The sequence below is a fragment of the Vigna unguiculata genome, chromosome 7 (assembly GCF_037176805.1).
Source record: "Vigna unguiculata cultivar grain cowpea cultivar isolate G323 ecotype 2 chromosome 7, ASM3717680v1, whole genome shotgun sequence".
In the NCBI taxonomy this organism is placed as follows: domain Eukaryota; kingdom Viridiplantae; phylum Streptophyta; class Magnoliopsida; order Fabales; family Fabaceae; genus Vigna; species Vigna unguiculata.
Window position 1 is genome coordinate 44,554,607 of NC_140798.1, and position 20,165 is coordinate 44,574,771.

Sequence of the window (20,165 nt, forward strand, 5' to 3'; positions counted from 1 at the left end):
TGTACTTGGATGCCCTATGTTTTGTTGGTTTTGAAGCTTTCAAGCTTGATTAAACCTGGTAATACTTGTTGAAAATCTCACATTAATTAGAGAAATGACCAATTTAGAGAATATGCCAAACTAGTTTTAGGCATTGTTTCTAATTTTACTTTTAATGTCTGGAAGCCTGCAAGCTTTACTTGTTAGTTTGTTGACTTATTAAACAATATGCATAAGAAGCTGAATCTGAATGAGATGAGATACATCAGAAGTTTTGTCTGGAAGCTTTTCTCTAATAAGTGACAACTTGCCAATGAAAGTTTAATAAAATTATATGGTAAGTCTTAGGATGTCTTTAAATATAAAACCAGAGAGGAGTAAGCAACTCTCTGTGATACCTTGACATGGAAAACAAGTTATCTGAACTGAGAATTCCCCTACCCAGGTAAGCAGATCTTACCATTTGTATGCAATGTTACTATAGAACTGCAGACAATAATGAATAAACAATATTAAGGGAATATCAGAGATAGGTTGAACTTAGCTCTATTAAATGTAAATGGGCATTTGGTCTAGTGGTATGATTCTCGCTTTGGGTGCGAGAGGTCCCGAGTTCGATTCTCGGAATGCCCCCAATTTTTTTTCAGATTTATCTGTGCCTTTTTGTCCTCATGTGTGTTTTGTCATTGACTTGGCTCAAAGAAAAGCACTGGATTCTTATTAGATTAGAATACTTGGTTTCCTTTCTTCCACCAAAAGAACAGGAGCTGTGAATCACAGTTTTAACTCTGGTTCTGTGTTGTATAGGCTCGGCTAGGTTAACTCTCATAAATGTAATAATTAACCTGTTCAGATGACGTTACGACAGTTGCAACAAGGTATTTATTAGCACGACAGTTGCATCAAGGTATTTTATTAACATTTATGAAAGAATTTAAATGTTCGTAAATGTCCACCAATGGGGGACAACCAGCTTGCAGTTTGAGGACATCTCGTACATTCTAGGAGAGATCAAGACCTAGGTTGTATTAGTCTTTACAGCTGAGAACCAAGAAAGGTTGTCATGAAGTACCAAGCAGCTGCTTTGGTTTGTGTATCTCTCCCACAAGTTTTCAAGCATCAGTCCCAACACCAAGATTGGTGGTTTGTGATCTTGTGTCTATGTATATCATTTGAACCTACATTCTACAATGAAGTAATATAGCTAAATCAACTATTGTTATTTTAAATTTAATAAAGGAGGTTGTGAATTTTTTCCATGGTGCCTGCCACCCAAAACTATAACATAGTTGATTTTTTAAAAGTAGTAAAATCCATTAGAAATTATCAAGTATCTTATTTTCTAGTTTATAACACTCAGATTGAATATGTGATGTTCTACATAGATTCACATGCTGTTTGATTTTATCTAAGGTAGTCAGTTAGAAAGGAAAATGAGAACTAGTTGATGCAACATACAAATTTAAGCATATTGCAGAACTTCGATTCTTAGTATATAAGCCAATCAACAACTGTAACAAAGTTGGTGGACATTTTATGAGAGATCAAGAAGCAACAAATTCTCTATTGCTGATGGATTTCAACTCCCTGCTCTTGTGAAACCACATTAAAAATACAAGTAATGTTTCAACTTGTGGTAAAGAAAAGGAGTGCTACTAAATTTTAATGATATCATGTGGTAAAAGTCAGATGTACAAGTTAGAAGCGAAGCTTTAACTTCTGAATCCACCCTAAACAGTTTTACAAGTCAATTTCTTAGTTTTTATTATCACTTGCAAACTACATGTTATAATCTTTTATATTTTTTAATCATAGCATCACCATTTTTTATCTTTTGCTCGGCACAGATCACACACACAGCTCTAGGCACCTCTGATCTTTTTGCTCAGCACATACAACACACATAGTTACACAAACTCTCTCCAGAAGTCACTACTGTGGAACTCACACACATAGGTACTCACAAATTACTGCAAATTTGATATATTTTCATTGCTTCTCTTCAGGTTATTCTGAAAGTGTTTTTGTACAGATATTTCACCCTTTATTCGAGGGTTACAACATGTCAGTTTAGTTTTCTGTTAAAATCCTCACTCTGTAAAAGAAGTTATCACACTACAAAATTTGCATAAGGTTTTGGTCTAATGGCATGACTCTCTGAATGCCTTACATTTTGATACTCTGGAAGCTTATAGGCTTGACTTGTAAATTGGTGTTTATGAATACTAACAACCATAAGGTATTATTTAAAAAAAATTGCATTTTGGAGCTTCGAAGCTTATATCAGATTTTAAAAGCTTATGCAGAAATGAAATGATATTCTTTCCTAGAAATATATAAGATTGTGTAGTTAGGTTTTTAATGGATTTATTATACAGTAAATATTGAAAGTTTTGAATTAACTTTACAGATTTAAAGGATTTGAAAGATCTCCACGAAAGTTTTAAAAACATGTAGATTACAAAAGTTAATGAAAAATAATTAAAAAAAAAAGACATTTTGGATGAAGAAAAACATACCAGTACAAATTTTCAAAATCTTAAATAGGTAATTTATTTAACTGTGCTTCTATACTAGGCGTGCACGTATTAACATCTTTTCAGTCCTTTAGGTTTAAACAACATGTTTAAAATTAAAATGATAGTATTTTGTTACGAAAGTAAAATTAAAGATAAAGATATTGTGTATTGGTTCCATTAAAAATTCATGATAATCACATATTTCATTTAGAAACTTTAAAAAATATATTTTTTTTTAAATTTGTATATATTATAATAATCTTGATAGGTTACTCCCTTACACAAGACTTGTTTATACAAATTTAAAATTTTATTAAATATTAAAATTTTTCATACGAAAACATCTTAAAATTATTTGAAACGCAATCTAATACATGGCCTCATACTTTGTCTAATAAATCTTTTAAAGAAAATAAAGAATAAATTTTTCATTAGAATAAAATATTAAGTAAAATAACAAACATTACTTTATGTTAAAAAAGTATTGTATTATAATAAATACTTAAAAGGAGTAATAAAAAAAATATGAGTATGCAAGCATCTGATAAATAAATGTAAAACAAAATATAGAAGTACAATTTTTAAAGTGAAAATCTTAAGCTAAAGAAAGCTCTACACAAACATCTCAAAAATCCCTTTAAGGCTCTGTTCACTTGAGTGGATGGGTTTGAGAGAGATGAAATGTTTGAATTTGAATAGATGTAAGAGTAAATTGTGTGTTGTTTTTTTTTAAGGGATTTAGAAGTGATTGTGAATGAATTTGAAAGTAAAGTTTATGAGAATTTGTGAATGATTTGATTGATGTAATAAATTAAAAAAATGTTTTAATTGATAAAAAGTGAAATATTACCATTTTCTCCTTAACTATAAAAATAATTAAAAATAAAATATATTATTATTATTATTATTATAACATATGTGCGTATTTATATATTTTTTTCAACATTCTTTATTTAAATATTAATGAATTAAAAATTAAAAATTATATAATATATATGAAGTAATATGAAAAGCAAAAAGGTAACTGCAGTATAGAATAAATGAAAAAATATAAGTAAAAAAATAGGTTAAAAAGGTTATTATTGTAATTTCATGTAAAAAACTGATCTTTCTTCGTGTATCTCCTCGTTAAAAAACTGATCTTTCTTCGTATATCTCCTCGTTAGTGCGCGGAATGTAAATAAGCTCTCCTAGGTCAGCACCTACTTTCAGAAGAAGTGGAAAAAACGAGCGTTTGGTCCAGATGAGTCGTGCTTGGGGTGCGACAGGTTCCAACTTCATTTCCGAGTGCCCCTTTTTTGTTTCTTGACGATTCGGAAACTGGCAAGATTGAGAAGGTAATCGCTTTAGTTAAATACCAGCCTACGAGCATCAGGTTTGATTTCTCAATTTTAGCCCCTTTCTACTTCCGGAAGTTGACAAAGTTGACATGTTAGTTCGTTTAGTTAAATAATAATAAACATCAGAGGTTGCATGTGATAGTGTTGGGATGAATGAATTGCAGATCGATAACTTTATCTGAAAATTTTCGGTGTAAGTACCAGCTTGCCTATGAAAATTTAATACAATAATGTGTTGTAAGTCAAAGTTGATGATTAAAATATATCCAGAGACAATGGTACTCACACCTTTAATGCTCCATAGTGCATTGAACACTATTGTCTCTAAAAATAGGATATCTGTAGCGAGAAAAGTATATACATAAAACCAAGAGTGATAAATTGTAAATTCACATCGATAACTTGACTAGAAAAGAGGTTACCTTGACTTACATGGCCTATCCAGGTAAGCAAATCTGGTACTCTGTATGCAATCTTACCATTAGAACTGAAGAGAATGTGGCATGCATATACAATTTTATTATTAAACTGACATAGTTTTGGATTTGCCCTAAGTCTCCCAATCAGGGCATTTGGTCTAGTGGTATGATTCTCGCTTAGGGTGCGAGAGGTCCCGAGTTCAATTCTCGGAATGCCCCCTTTTTATTTACATATGTTTTTGAGTAGGCACAAAGAGAAGCACTGCATTCTCAGACACGATATAATACTTGCAGTTGTTTCTCTTCCAACTGTCTTCTAAAAGAACAGGAGAAGATGCAAATCATAGTCTAAGTAGCTGGCTGTATAAGCCTTAGGTTGGGCTCCAAGACAATTTGTCACAAGGCAGTTAGCAGTTGTTTTGATTTCTCTGCCTTTCCACTAGTTAGCAAGCATCAGTCACAATTCTGAGATTGTGGTATTTGATCTTAAGTATGCCATATGAACTCTGTATTCTACAATGAAGTAAAAGTATTGGTTAATCAAATATGTTTTTTCAAATTGCATATATGAATAAGGATGGTGGTAATTGTTGTTCATGGTGCCTGCCACCCAAAAGTATCAAATTCTTCAAAACAATTGACGGACACATCTAATTAGAAAGTATCTTATTAGCATGTTTAGTTAAATAATAATAAGTGTCAGAGTTTGCATATGTATGTGTTGGATGAATAAATTGATACATCAACAGTTTCTGCTACAAGTATTTCAGTACCAAGTGACAACTTGCCACTGAAAATCCTGTAAAATAATATGTTGCAAGTCAAAGTTGGTCTTAAAATATAAAACCAGAGGGTTACATAAGTAATCTTCCATTGATATCTTGACTAGAAAATCAAGTTATATCTTCACTTATAATTGCCCATCCAGGTAAGCAAATCTGGTCATTTGTCTGCAATCGTATTGTAGGACTTTAGAGGATGTGACATACACAATTTTAACGAAACCTAAACATAGATTTAACTCACCCTTTCAACAGTGGGCATTTGGTCTAGTGGTATGATTCTCGCTTAGGGTGCGAGAGGTCCCGAGTTCAATTCTCGGAATGCCCCTATTTTTTTCAGTTTTCATGTATTTATGTTTTAATTGAATAAGGAAGATGAGTTTGAATTGTTGTCGATGCCTTGCACCCAAATACATTATTGATTCAGTGTAGGCCAGTTAGGAAATGAAAAGAAAAACTAAATGACGTCCACAAGTTGCTTCATTCAGCTTGGTTCAGTCTATAATCCAACTAACAAATAGATTTAAATATCTTGACTTTACTTCTTTTGATATAAAAGGCTTTATTATCCAGTCAACTACTGTATGAATATTGATGTAGTTTTTACAAGTAATTGTGAAGCAACAAACTTCTCTATCATTGATGCTCGACTTGTGAAATAACCTTGAAAGTACACATAATGTTTCAATTTGTAAAAAAGTAGAATGCTACCATTTACTGATGTCATGTGGTAAACAAAGTTAGATGTGCAAGTCAGAAGCAAAGCTTTAAGTTCAGAATCCACCCTAAAATAATTTCACCAAACCAATTTTTTAGTTTTTAATATAATTAGCAAACAACATAATTTTCACAAGAGGACACACATTTATTCTTGGAATGCCCTATATTTTAATGGCTTGGATGCTAATAAGCTTAACATGATTTGTTAACTTGTGTAATTAAATAGGAAGAAGCATCAGACTTATTTTTAACTTTTAGCCCTTCAAAGCCTGGGAAGCTAACATTCTTGACTTGTAAACTTGTTTCTGTTAAATAGCAATAAGCATCAGATGCTTCATGTGAGTGCATTAGAATGAATGCTAAGATACATTATTAGTTTTAACTGGAAGGGCTCGTTACCAAATCGCTACTTGCCCTTGAAAATGTAATATAATTATGTGTTGCAAGTCACAGTTTATCCTAAAATAAAAGACTGGAGGTGAATAAGGAAGCTCTTTGATACCTTGACTGATAACCAAATCTGGCCATTTCCCCTCCAATGTGGGCGTTTGGTCTAGTGGTATGATTCTAGCTTTGGGTGCGAGAGGTCCCGACTTCGATTCTCGGAATGCCCCTTTCTTTTTTCTTTATGCATGTTGCCTTCACGTTTGACAGAAGTTACTTGATTCTGTTTTGATTCATTAAGCTTGCAAAACTTCAGTTCTTTGTTTTATAAGCCATTCAATGACTGTATCAATGTTGAGATCAAGAAGCAACAAAATTCTCTTTTGGTGATGGATTTCAGCTACCTGAACTTGTTAAACAGTTCCATAAGTACAACTAAAGCTTCAACTTGTTGCAAGTTAGAGTGCCAACAATTTTACTTATGTCATGTGGTAGAAGTCAGATATACAAGTTAGAGGCAAAGTTTCAACTTCATAATACATCCTAAAAGTTTTCGCAAATCAATTTAATAGTTTCTAATATAACTATCAAACTATGAAATTTGCATGATAAGGTTTTTTGTCTAATGGTCTGACACTGGAAATGCCTACATTTTGATAATTTAGAAGTTTACAAGCTTGACTTGACTTCACTTGTTAATTACCTTTTTTTGAATGCCAATCTAAAGTAGTATAAATGGTGATAGAGTTTCCGGGGGAGATCATGAAGCACTAAAATTATGTTGTGTTCATTTGAAGGGATTTATTGTTGAGAGAGATTGGAGAGAAATGATTTGAGGGTGAGTTAGGTATTCAATTATAGGAATTTGAGAATGAAGAAAAGGAAAGAACATGGGAATTTCCTTATTTTCACATCTTTCCTTATGTGATTTGATTCGAAGAAGATTACCATTATGCTCGAATTCATTTATTCTTTTCTTAATTCACCTTAATTCATTAATAATGTTGTGATTATGATAATAATGTAAAAATATTACTTTTAAAATTATGCTTACATCAATAATTAATACTTGAAAATTCTAAATTGTTTATAAGAAAAGTTGAAGGAGTAAATATATTGTATTTTTATTAATATATATATCTATATATTTAATTTATTCATTCAAATATTTTTTATAAAATAAATCAACTTATTTAAATATAATTTTAAGTTACTTCTAGTATTAAGGCCATGTTCTTTTAAACATATTTACTTTTTAAAAGAGATAGAAAGTGAGAATTTGAAGATGTTCACGTTCCTTTTAATTGATTTGTATGCAATGGAAAGAGCGAAAATGCAGGATTACTAATTATTTTCATTTTCTCTCATGTAAAGAGATTAACAGGTAAAAGTTACACTTTTAAAAAAAAGACCCTAATTTAAAAGATAAAAAATGCTTTCAAATTAAATATTAATTATGTCACAAAGAAATAAAAAAATAACCTTATTTTTTCACAATAATCATTAATATATAAATATTTAATTTTTTTTTAAAAAAGAAAGGCATTATTTAAAAGTAAATATTAATTTTTTCAAAATTAATGAATAATAATGTTAAAAAAATTAACTCATCTAAAATTCATTTCATATTTTTAACAAGGGCAATTCAGTCAATTTTATTTTTTATCTATTAAATATTTTTTTTATCTATCACTTCCATCAAATCAGTCATAAATTTTCACAAACTTCATTCTCTAATTCACTCAAAAATCACATCCAAATCTCTTAAAAAAAACATCAATTTCACTCTCTAATTCTTTCAATTTCTTCCTCTCCCTCTCTCCCAAATCAATCTATCCAAAAGAACACCCTAAGGATAATTTGATAATTTTTTTTTCAATGAAACTTAATCTTTAATCTATCATATCAACCAAATTACTCAAATTTTATTTTTAAATCTATTCACTAATTTCCAAAATAAATTAAAAATAAAATAAAGAAACAATATAAACTTCATTATCTAATTCACTCAAATCCATCTTCTTTCTTTTCTAACATCTCTCTTTTCTAAAATCTAAATCGATCTTTAGAGCTATTGTAGCCAGCATGTATAAACAAACTTTTAAAAAATTATCACCTACAATGATGTAATTTCTACTTTACCATAATGGAAAGGTTTAAGCAAACTTTTGATTTTGTGACCATCATATCTGTTTATAGGTATTATTTATAGGTTTAAATATGTTTTCATCCATTTGAGTGAAATTTAGAATTAGACCATCTTCAAAATTTTTGACCAATTTAGTCCTACATATTTATAAATGTCACAAAATTTAATTCTTTTAACCAAATTTTGTTAAATTTATCTTATATTTCAAATGCATTTCATGATAGTATTTGGATTATGTACACCGTTTGACACATTTTCGCTTCAATGTTAACTCAAATATTATCATAAAACGTATTTGAAATATCAAATAAACCTTAACAAAATTTAGTTAGAAGGACTAAATTCACGTATTTATAAAGATAAATAACTAAATTAGTAAAAAGTTTCAAACAAAGACCTATTCTAAATTTCACTAAAACTTGAAGGACTAAAAATATATTTAATCCATAATTATATTGATATTTTACTTTATAAATTTTACTTTGATAGTAGTTAATAATTATAATTGTACCATTATATTAACATTCTTGATATAGGGATATTAATATACTATTATATATTTATTAATTTATTACTAAATAACTGTAGTAAATATAATAACTTAATAAATAAATTTATTTGTATGATTGCATATTAATAAGTTAACTACAAAATATTGCAGTATATATATATATATATATATATATATTAGTGTAATGGTGTTGGTCTATCTTATTAATTATGTATAAAAGTGTAGTGGTGTCCAAATTTATTTTTCAATTTTTTTAATAAATATTTATAGATTAAAATTATTGTTTTATCAATTTTAATCTTTAAGTGACATTGTTTTAAAATTCAATTATTTTTTTATTTGACTTTTTTATTTAAATTTAACCATTTTATTACAAAAATAAATAAAAGTTAATTACAATAGTTATAAAAATTATTTTAATTTTATAATTATAATAATAACAATACTAATAAAATTTATTATTTTATGTGATTTTATTTCCCTTGTACTTAATAAGAATATATGTACATACTAATACTTTAAGGATAAAAGTAAATATATAATTTGCAATAATATAAATTGTATAATTTATAATATACTACTGATAGATATAATTTAGAGTAATAAATTATATATCATAAAAATTGAACTGCTTTAGTTTGGGTATTTAGTAACAAGTATACCGACTTTGTTTTGTTTTGTTATCTTTTGCCAATATTTTTAAATAAAGAACTTTAATCATAAAAGCGATCAGGTTAGGTCAGTTTAGGAGAAGAAAATTGAAAAAAATAGGGAAGGAGAGTTGAGTAGGGTGCGAGAGGTTCCGGTTCCTCCGCCGCACTTTTCGCTGTTTGACGATTTGGAAGCTGACAGGCTTCAAGGCTTCACTCCACTTGGTAAATGCTATAGTCAAATATCAACCAACAAGCTCCAGGTTTGATTTCTAATTTTACTGACGAACTTTACTTTTAATTCAATTTGTTAATTAATAATAAACATCAGAGGTTGCATGTGATTGTGCTGCGATGAATGAATCCATTCTTTAACTGCTTGCCACAGAAGATGTAATACAATAATTTGTTGTTGTAAGTCGTAGTTGATAATTAAAATATAAAACCAGAGACAATGGTACAGGTCCGATTATAAAGAAAAGCAGGTAAAGAATCTAAATTAGGAGAGGACCTCTCACACATTTAATGCTTAATAGTGCCATGAATTGAACTCCATTATCTCCAAAAACAGGGTATCTGTACGGAGAAAGTTTATACATTAAACCAGAATGGTAAATTAGTAAACACTCTTTGATAATTTGATTAGAAAAGCAGGTTGCCCTGATTTACAATTGCCTATCCAGGTAATATAGGAGTGAAGAGAACGTGGCATGCATATTCAATTCTAAAATAAAACTAACATATATTTGACTTTGCCCAAATTTTCCAGATGCGGGCATTTGGTCTAGTGGTATGATTCTCGCTTAGGGTGCGAGAGGTCCCGAGTTCAATTCTCGGAATGCCCCCCTCTCTTTTTTGTCATTGAGTAGGCAAAAGAAAAACTCTGCTTTATCAGACACGATAGAATACTTGCAGTTGCATTTTTTTCATAAAGAACAGGTGAAGATGAAAATCACAATCTTAGCAATCAGTTCTGTTTGTATTTTGTTTGACTGTTGATATGTCTTTTAACAGTTAAGCTTCATCAAGACACCGAGATTGTTATGATTTACCTATCTCCCCACATGTTAGCAAGCATCTGTTTTAATGCTTAGATTTTAGTATGGTATCTGATCTTAACTCTAAGTGTGCGCCCTGCGAACTATATATTCTACAAGCAATTAAAATATTTCTTAATGAACTAAATAAGGAAGGAGGTTGTTGCTGATGATGCATGACACCCTTAAATATCAAATTCTTATAAACAAATGTATCAGCACAATTATATCTGTAAATGTTTTGCACATGTAATTAGCAAGCATCTTAGTTTGTACATTACAAACACTCGGTGGGATATGTGATTAACCTTCATATCAAACACATGTGGTGTTCAATTTGATGTAAAAAAGAGAAAGCTGGCAATTTACTGATATTATTTGGTAAGAGTGAGATATGTAAGTTACACAAGAAGTTTTAATTTCAGAATCACCATAAAATAGTTTCAGCAATCAATTTTTTAGCTATTAACATAATTAGAAAAAACAACAAAAATTGCATCATAAGGCTTTTGATCTGGTTGTATTTCTTTCTTAGGATGTAAAAGGTCACAAGTTCATTCTTAAAGTCCCCTATGTTTTGATGATCTGAAAACTGACAAGCTGACCTGAGTTGTGAATTGGTTTACTTAAATACAAAAAGCATTATGACTAGTTAGTTTGTTTAGTGAATGCATTGAGATGAATGATGATGTGAAACTGATGGTTAACCCCCTAATAAGTGGATTGAATAGAGTTACTGAAGGAGACTTAATTACAAGAAATTAATAAGCTAGGTTGCATATAAGTAAGAATTGAGAGAATTAGTCATTTTGGGGAAAGAGGATTAGAACTGGGGAGAGCAAATCTCTCAAATAAAGTGTTCCTGTTTTCTTTCATTTATTATCCTTTTTTATAGATACATTAACAATTTTGATAACCAAAGTCTCTTTGATAACTTTGACTAGAAAAACAAGTTACCTTCTTGACCGACAACTGCCTGTCCAAGTAAGCAAAATAAGTCATTTGTGTGCAATCTTACTATATATTTGACTTAGCCTATTCTTGTTCAATGTGGGCATTTGGTCTAGTGGTATGATTCTCGCTTTGGGTGCGAGAGGTCCCGAGTTCGATTCTTGGAATGCCCCTAGTTTTAAGTTTTATAAACTTCTGTGGGCCTGTGTTATTTCTTTTTTTTTTTATTCATTGACTAGGAGTAGATTTGAATCAGACTTTTAAATTTGGCTGTACTAGCCTTCACAGCTGAGCACCAAGATAGCGCTTGCCATGGTATGTAGTGTTAAGTCTAAATATGCTATTTGAACTCCATATTATATAGTGAAGTAAAGATATTCTTAATTAACAATGTTATTTCCAATGGTAGAATAATTAGAGAGCTAGTTAGTTAAAGTGAGTTAGTTACAAGATATTAATAAGGTGGGTCTCCTATAAATAAGAAGAGTTGAGACTTAGTCATTTTGGTGAAAGAGGATTAGGACTACGGAAAGGCCTGAATCCCTTGATTATTCAGGGAAACTCAATAAATAAAGAAATTCTGTTTTTGTTTCATTTCTGATCCATTTCCTTTCAGCTTCATTAATAATTGTGACCAGAAGTTTTTCAGTATCAAATGTTGCAGTTCATAGTTTGTCTTAAAATATAAAATCAAAGGTCTAAATAACCAAGCTGGCTGACAGCTTGATTAAGAAAACAAGTTACCTTAACTGACAACAGAATTCAGAGAAAATGAGAAAAAGTAATTTGAAATTTTACTAAACTGTAAAAATGAATTGATTACATCCAGAGCTATTGAACTAACTCGTAGGAATAGCTTGGGCTACAAGCTAGACCTACACCAGCAAAGTACAGCTGTCATAACAGAATTATAATTGGCTGAACCAACTAACTCCAGCTGTCATAACAGAATTTAAACTGGTTAAACCAACTAACACTATCTGTCATAACAAGATAACAGCTGGATAACTAACTCTGACAAAGTGGTGGCTTAGAAATCTACATATACATGTAATTCTTGTGTGCAATCGAGAGGTGAAGACAATCTTAACAGCAAACCAGACATATATTTGACTTTGTCCTTTTATCATCAATGTGGGCATTTGGTCTAGTGGTATGATTCTTGCTTTGGGTGCAAGAGGTCCCGAGTTCGATTCTCGGAATGCCCCTTTTTTTTTTTATATCCTTCTATGCATGTATTGTTCTTATGCGTGTTTGTCATTAACTAGGCAAAAGGCATACACTGCATTCTCAGCCACAAAAAGAACACTAGCAATTGCATTTTTTCCACCAAAAGAACACTGAATTAGTCCTGACGATTTAGCTATTTTAGTCCTTGAGAATTGAGCACCAAGACAGACTCCCAAGAAGCACTTAGAGTTTCTTTGATTACTTATCTCTCCACTAATTTGAAAGCTGAGCCACAATACTGAGATTGTGGTATGTGACATATGAAGTCCGTAGTACATCATTTGAACTCTACATTCTAAAATGAAGTAATATTGCTAAGTCATCTATGTTATTTCAAATTGAAGAAGGAGGTTGTGAATTGTGGTCTTGTCCATGTGTCTAGCACCCAAAATCTTAAAAGAAATGTACGTGAATAAGTTGCACAAGTATTTATTTGTGTTCACTACGCATGTAGCATTAGCATGTACTAAGATGTGATATCAAATCATATGCTGTCTGTTTTGATGCTAAGCTAGTTAGAAAGGGAAACATTTTATTTGTTACCATTATTTCCATTCAGTTTGGTTCAGTCTGCACTGCAACATTGAAATAGATGCACACACTGCAAAACTTCATTTCTATTAAATGTTTTATAAGCCAAACACAACTTTATTACTGTTGGCGGAGTTTTAACCACAAATTATGTTTCATTCAACTAGTAATGAAAAAGAAAATGCTACCAATTTACTGATGACATGCGGTAAAACATCAGATGTACAAGCTAGAAACAAAGTTTTAACTTCAGAATTCTCCCTACAATAATTTCACTAAAACAATTCATTACTTTTTAATAGAACTAGCAAACAAAATTTGCATGATAATGCTTTTGGTCTAGTGGCATCTTTTATAATAAGTTTTTCTGACAACATTATTCTCGGAATCCCCTATATTTTTATGATTTATTACCTTACAATATTGACTTGCCTTGGTAATTAGTGTACATAAATACTAACAAGCAGAAGGTACTATTTCAAAATTTTAACCTTTTGAAGCTCTGACAAGTTCGATCTGTTAGTTTGTTTAGCTAAATAACAGTAGGTGTCAGATGCTCCATGTGAATGTGTTGGGATGAATTGTGCAATATTTCAGCCGGTTTGGCATGTGACGACTTGCAACAGAAAGAATATTATGTTGCAATGTGAACATTTGGTTCAGTGGTGTGATTCTCGCTTTGAATGTGAGAGGTCCGGAATTCAATTATCGGAATGCCCCTATTTTTTCAGTGTCTAAATTGTCCTCAGGTGTGTGATTTTCATCAACTAGGCAGAAATGCACTGCATTCTCAGCACTTGTTTTTCATATTTATCTGTTTCTATATTATTCTCTTGTGTGTTTGTCATTAACTATGCACAAAGCCTTGTTCTGTTTTCTCAGCCAGAAAATAAAAACTTTCTGTTTTTGTTTCTTCCACCAAAAGATCAGGAGAAGATGTGAATCAGTCCTCACTATTTGGCTGCATTAGCCTTCACGGTTAAGCTCGAAAACTGCTTGTCTTGCCATAAGACACTTACTAGTTTATTTTATTTCTGTTCCTCTTCACAGGTTTACCAGCATCAGTCACACACTGAAAGTGTGGAAGGCTATCTCTAAGTAGTTTTGCAAATGAACTGTTATTTCAAACTGAATTGGGAAAGGAAGCTAAATGAACACATTGTTATTCAAATCTATTATACATGCAATATAACTATGAACACAAGTGTCTTAACTTATAATTTACAGCACTAAATGTAATTTATGACAACGTCCATATCAAATCACATGTCTGGTTTAGTATAAGCTAGACAAAAAAGGGAAAAGAAAACTAGTATCACACTAACACAAGTCAAATCTATCAGATTAGTTTGTCTATAATATAAGGTACAAATATTTTTAGGGCAAAACTTGAGCATCAGTTTATTGAAGTGGAATTCACAAGTCAATCAACAACTGTATCAATGCTAGTTTTTACAGGAGATCATGAGGCAACAAACGTCTCCATCATTCACGGATTCCAGTCCCCTCCTGCACATATGAAACAGACATTGAAGTACAAACTTTCGGAAAGCTAAATCATTTAAAGAGATTATGAAACCACGTTAGCAGTTGCAGACAAAATAAAGCATATATTACTTGGTGGCTATCCATAAATAACGAAAGAAGAAATGATAATGAATTTGCAGCTACATTTCTCTTGCATGGTGTTATTTGACTGTTAATTTAATTTTGACTTTATCATTTGGGAAATGTTTAAGCAAACTTTTTGCGTTAACCAGCATTATACTCAACTTGGGTACTTACATCTGAATATCTAATACACCTAGACAAGATACTTACATCTGGTCTGTCAAGTCTTGCTTGGACAATGCCCCAGGTTTGTTAAACCTTATTACACAAAATCAGCATGGGAATCCCATTTAAAGAAAGTATGTTCAAGTCATGAAGTTCATTTCTAGAGACAAGTAAATTTTCATAATCAGCTATGTCAACAACATAACTGCAAGCTCCACCGTAGTGTGAAGTTGAAAACTTGTGTTTCCTTAGATGGAAACAACAAAGGCTCACGTAGATACACTCTTGCAATCCTGGTTTCACTGAAGTTCAATTCCTGTAGTTTTCAATTGTAAATTTATCAACACATTACCCTAATAATTTTAACTTTTCACATTGTTGCAATTAATTCCCCGTGTTATTATGATTTAAGCTACTTGAGGCACATTATTCTCTGTGGAATTGCGGATAAAGAAGAAATATCTTTGACAAGGGAGACAGATCTTGTCCTTCCAGAGGAAGAAATACTACAGGAACGTGATTTCATGTCTTACAAGAATCTTTGGTTTGGTTAGTAATCTGATCTGGGAGGGGTATTCTTTATAGCATTTTGATAAAGAATCTAATTCTGAATTAGATTCAGTTATTTTATCTAGAAGAAAATTGTATGCTACTGATTTTTCTTTCAGACTAACGAGTACTCCCTATGTTAAATGGTAAGTCTTTGGAAGGTATTGTGTTGTGATGCTAACATTAGTTGGAACTTGTAAATGTGGTCTTGACTTCATGACCATGTTCTAAGTAATTAGCTATGCTATTTCTGTGGCATATTTTTCTTAAGATCAGGTGCGAGAAATCTTTTTGAAGAGAAGTACACTGAAGTATTTGAAGTGTGACGAATTTTTTTTTTTTTTTTTTGTAACCGGTTGGTTTACGTGCAATTATAATTTTATATAGAACTCAATTACAGACCAATTATACTTGTAGACACATCATGTCTATTGAAGATATTTATATTATTCGTGGAACATTAATTAGTTTCAATATATTGTGGTTGTCTACTCACTGTAATTTTCCTACATCCCATTACCTTTTGCCACTTCATAGAGGAACACACAAAACGTAACTTCTCTATAATTAGCAAAATTTTCCCCGTTTAAGCATGTAACCATTTTTATATGGTATTTTATGAAGTTTTAAGGTCTTGCGCAGAAATTTTTATAGAGCATGTGGTATTTTTATTTGGTCTGGAATAAAATTTTGCTTTGAATAATGGAGTTTTTTAAATCAAGTGTCTCTTGTTTAGGATCTAATTTGCATGTGAGACTGTAGGTTCAGTATTTTTTCTGCAGAGAAAAACATGTGGCCCATGTCAGCAAGAATTAAATAGAATATGCACTATCAACCTTAATATGGTATTTTGCTTAAATAACATTCATCGGCTAGTTTAATCAAATTGATTCTTCGATCATGTTCTGATACATAAGTAGATAAGAAAGAATTGTATTAACTTAAAGATTTAACAAAGAATGAAAGAAAGAAACAAATATCTACACTTTTATGCTAGCTCAAATAACTGAATCTCATTCCGTTTCTTTATCAAAATATACTGAAGCATCCTCCTTCCAAATCAGGTTATCATAACCAAAGATTCTTGCAAAACATGAAACCAATTGTTCCTGTACTATTTCTCCCTCGGGAAGGACAACATCTGTCTCCCTTTTCAAAGATGTTACTTCTTTATCCGCAATTCCACAAGGAACAATGTGCCTGAAGTAGCTTAAATCGGGATCAATGTTAAATGCCATCCCATGAGAAGTGATTCCACCCGATATCCGAACGCCAATGGCACCTATCTTTCTTTCTCCAACCCATACCCCAGTTTCACCACTTTGTCCAGGACAAGCTTTCACGCCATACATAGCAGCCAGTTCAATCATGGTTGATTCGATTTTCTCCACAAAACTCCGAGCACCAAGCCCAATCTCACGAAGTGATAGGATAGGATACAAAATGGCTTGACGTGGACCATGAAATGTAATGTCTCCTCCCCTTTGTGTGTAGTGAAGTTCAGCTCCAATTGTTTCCAACTCTGACTGGGGGATTAACAAATTATGAACAGTTTGCCTTTTGCCCACAGTGTATGTAGGGGGGTGTTGCAAAGACAGAAGAGTATCACGTCTCCTATGAAGCTTTCTATCCAAGGCCAGTTTTTCCTGCAGTTTCAATGCATCAATGTAGTTGACAACTCCTAGTTTCCAGACCTCAAGGCTTCGCAAACCCCTCATTCCCTATTCTTATGCCAAGAAAGATAGGAAGACAGTGAAAAGCAAGAAAGAGAGTGAGCATTATCACAAACAGGGGATAGGTAACATTAACTAAATTGAAATTTTAGCCTGATGTCATCAAAGGTGCAAAGAAATGCCTATTTGGGTACCAAAAATTCGATTCTCATTCATTCGAGAAACACCAATCACAGGAGAAATAAAAGTGAAGGAGAAACATCAATAAATAAAAGAAAATTACCAGAATGGTTGAGGAATTAGAACGACAAATATTGCTCTTTGATATCTCAAATATCATAATTTCATTTCTCCAACGGTTCATCCAAACTAAAATTACTGCCAAAGGTTATAGATATTTTTCAAAAGATTCAAACTAGAGGTAGTTCTGTCTCAAACTGCCATACTGCCATGCTCTGATATTTATCGCTCGCTCCCCATCATCTAACATCAACATCTTTTGGGTGAAGGGAGGTTCTTGTTGGGCCAACAAGAACTGTGTGACCTCTCAATTCATACAATTACTGTTGATTCAAGGTAAACTATGTTTGTTCATTCATACAATTACTGGTATAAAAACGAAAAGATTACTACCTATCTTCACACCGCAACTAAATTTCTATTTGGATTTTAACTATTTTGTGTTATTAAACTCTCTCGTAGATAATCATTTAGAAGATATAAGTTACATGTTCATTTATTGTATATATTTTTATACAAGTTGATATCAACATGTGACAAATTTGTGCATAAACATAAGCATGCTCATTAATAAAGGTATCTAGTATTTCTTACTGGAATTGCATTATTCATAAGGAAACTATCTATTTGAAACTAGACCTTATCTATGCATTTTAATTAGTATAATTAGCCCCATTATACTTGATTTCTTATGTAACTAAGTCATTTTCAAAATTGTCTACAAAAAAACCTGCATTACACACGATGGGGATTTGCGTGCTAGGAAAGAGATCACCGGAGTATAGCACAATATGTTTCATTGTTTTATAAAGCTAGTCTTTTCCAATCTAAATCTTCACATTTTTAACTTCATATATTTATTACTTAAGGTCATCCTGATTTATATGGAAATCTAGTGACTAATAACTAATACATAACAATAAACAGAAAAATCTTGTTAATTACAAAGGCAACCATGGACATACAATTCCAGAAAATTGAATTGACAACTTGAATCGAAAAAATAAAGTCCGAGCCACATTCAATTTGCCTCCCCGCACAATAATATGGATGGAGGATTTCTTGTTCTGCTAAAGAATTAGTAAAAGCAAGTTCTTTCGCATTGTCAAACCTAAAACACTTAACCTGGTTCCAAACTGAGTTTGATAGAAAAAATGTTTTAAAATATTAGCGATTACAGGTTCATGAATGAGCAAAAATATCAAATAGAAGACTCCCAAATCTTAATATAATAGATCAAACAGAATTGAGACACATTCTTAAGTGAAAGATAATCTTCTAAACAAATTTGACAATTGAAAGTAGAAAAAATAATGTGGAATATCAGAAGGAATGTCATTATTCAAAAGTCGAATGACTTTATCCAATACATGTCCAAATCTTAAATGTCGAACACAGGCTTTCTCACAAGAATTGCAGTATTGTACTAGTGTTAAAGGAAAGGGAGTTACAATTATTTTGAGAAAAAAACTGGAAGAGACAACACATACAATCTTTCAATAAAATTACCACCGACGGTCTTCCTAAAGTGAAACATCTCTCGAATATAAAACATTATTTTTAACAAAGGTGATTGACAAATCACTATGGGCCAATAAAGCACTAACAGAACAAACTAAAATCGAATTGAAGTACATACAAAACATTATAAAGCACACATGTAAGAGAAAGTTGAACAAGTGCAACAGCTGCTACGAGAATAACAATGTTAATTGGGTAACACAAGGTTTTCTTATTGACATGTCTATAAGATTGAAAACATAAGTATTGACACCTGAATTAACAATTCATTTAAATTTAGACAAATGATTGATAAAAATATCATAAAAAACTAAATCATCAAAAAATGCCTAATATCTAGATCATCTCACAAAGAACAATCGCTTATTAGAGTTTTCATCTATGACATACATGAAACTAAAAAATATTGAAATGAATGTGGAAAAATCACTTGTGATACATATTAAGGTATTGGAACTTACTTCTCCAGGCGAATGTAGAATCACATTCTCTTACGAGCATTACCGCCGAGGACATGGGAATCTAGGGACCCGACACTATATAGCACGATAAACTTAAATATTGACTATGATAAATTTTGAATGGCTCTAATATCATATTAGATTCTATTCTAACAATTGACTAAAGGAAACATAATTAAAACAACACCACCCAGATAAACAAGTTGACCTCAAAAAACTAACCTTGAAAGCACCGGATACGAGAGCAGAAGCGTCAGGCGGACTGTCTTCTTTAGCAATTATTGAACGAACAATACCTAAAAGAAAAACGAATTTTAGCGAAGCGTTGTTTATAATTCGAATGTAAGTAGACATCGAAAGGACAAACAAACATACAGAGCAAGAAAAAATGCTATTAATACCAACCAAAATAAAACAGAGTGGCCCAAGATGCAGTGTCTGATAACGAAGAGTGTGAGAGCAAAGGGTTTGAGAGCGACGGCTTCAGAACAAAGGGGCTGAGAGAGAGTGCTGGATTTCAGAGCAAAGGCTTGAGTGGCTGAATAACAGTCCTTCGAAGATTGGTTCATTGCTCCTTCATTGCAATATATTGTTTTCAGACACTCATTTCTTATTTTTGTAGGTAGCGCCTTGTGAACTATAGATTTTGCTAACATTTTCAGGTACTCTTATAAATTATATTTACTATAAAATTAAAATATAACACTTTTTATTATATACAAATCTTTCCTCATATCGTAAGA

The 20,165-nt window shown here is 31.5% G+C and overlaps 1 protein-coding gene, 2 long non-coding RNA genes and 6 other non-coding genes across 12 annotated transcripts; 8 read left to right on the forward strand and 1 right to left on the reverse strand.

Annotated features, from left to right (window-relative positions):
- The first annotated feature begins 540 nt into the window (after positions 1 to 540).
- On the forward strand, positions 541 to 612 carry TRNAP-UGG (transfer RNA proline (anticodon UGG)). Its single transcript has one exon. It is a non-coding gene; the product is annotated as a tRNA-Pro (tRNA).
- A 2,973-nt stretch (positions 613 to 3,585) lies between these two features.
- Positions 3,586 to 6,533, forward strand: LOC146884897 (uncharacterized). The gene is made up of 2 exons (XR_014996763.1): positions 3,586 to 3,835; positions 4,505 to 6,533. It is a non-coding gene; the product is annotated as an uncharacterized LOC146884897 (long non-coding RNA).
- Positions 4,405 to 4,476, forward strand: TRNAP-AGG (transfer RNA proline (anticodon AGG)). Its single transcript has one exon. It is a non-coding gene; the product is annotated as a tRNA-Pro (tRNA).
- TRNAP-AGG (transfer RNA proline (anticodon AGG)) lies at positions 5,296 to 5,367 on the forward strand. Its single transcript has one exon. It is a non-coding gene; the product is annotated as a tRNA-Pro (tRNA).
- Positions 6,534 to 9,533: 3,000 nt separating the features above from the next.
- LOC146884898 (uncharacterized) lies at positions 9,534 to 16,702 on the forward strand. Its single transcript, XR_014996762.1, has 2 exons — positions 9,534 to 9,716; positions 15,391 to 16,702. It is a non-coding gene; the product is annotated as an uncharacterized LOC146884898 (long non-coding RNA).
- On the forward strand, positions 10,227 to 10,298 carry TRNAP-AGG (transfer RNA proline (anticodon AGG)). The gene has a single exon. It is a non-coding gene; the product is annotated as a tRNA-Pro (tRNA).
- Positions 11,543 to 11,614, forward strand: TRNAP-UGG (transfer RNA proline (anticodon UGG)). The gene has a single exon. It is a non-coding gene; the product is annotated as a tRNA-Pro (tRNA).
- Positions 12,578 to 12,649, forward strand: TRNAP-UGG (transfer RNA proline (anticodon UGG)). The gene has a single exon. It is a non-coding gene; the product is annotated as a tRNA-Pro (tRNA).
- Positions 16,365 to 20,077, reverse strand: LIP2 (lipoyltransferase 2). 4 transcript variants are annotated; one of them, XM_028078137.2, is made up of 3 exons: positions 19,828 to 20,077; positions 19,645 to 19,718; positions 16,365 to 17,248 (listed from the first exon to the last, which is right to left on the reverse strand). In XM_028078137.2, exon 3 carries the CDS (start codon positions 17,243 to 17,245, stop codon positions 16,541 to 16,543), a length of 705 nt encoding a protein of 234 aa, XP_027933938.1. In that variant the 5' UTR covers positions 17,246 to 17,248; positions 19,645 to 19,718; positions 19,828 to 20,077; the 3' UTR covers positions 16,365 to 16,540. The 4 variants fall into 4 exon arrangements, with proteins under 4 accessions (XP_027933938.1, XP_027933937.1, XP_027933936.1 ...); XM_028078136.2 differs by having other exon boundaries at positions 16,365 to 17,253; XM_028078135.2 differs by having other exon boundaries at positions 16,365 to 19,497.
- Between the last annotated feature and the right edge of the window lie 88 nt (positions 20,078 to 20,165).

Coding starts and splice junctions, on each gene's coding strand:
- LIP2 (XM_028078137.2), bottom strand. CDS start 17,245: ATGAGGGGTTTGCGAAGCCTTGAGGTCTGGAAACTAGGAGTTGTCAAC.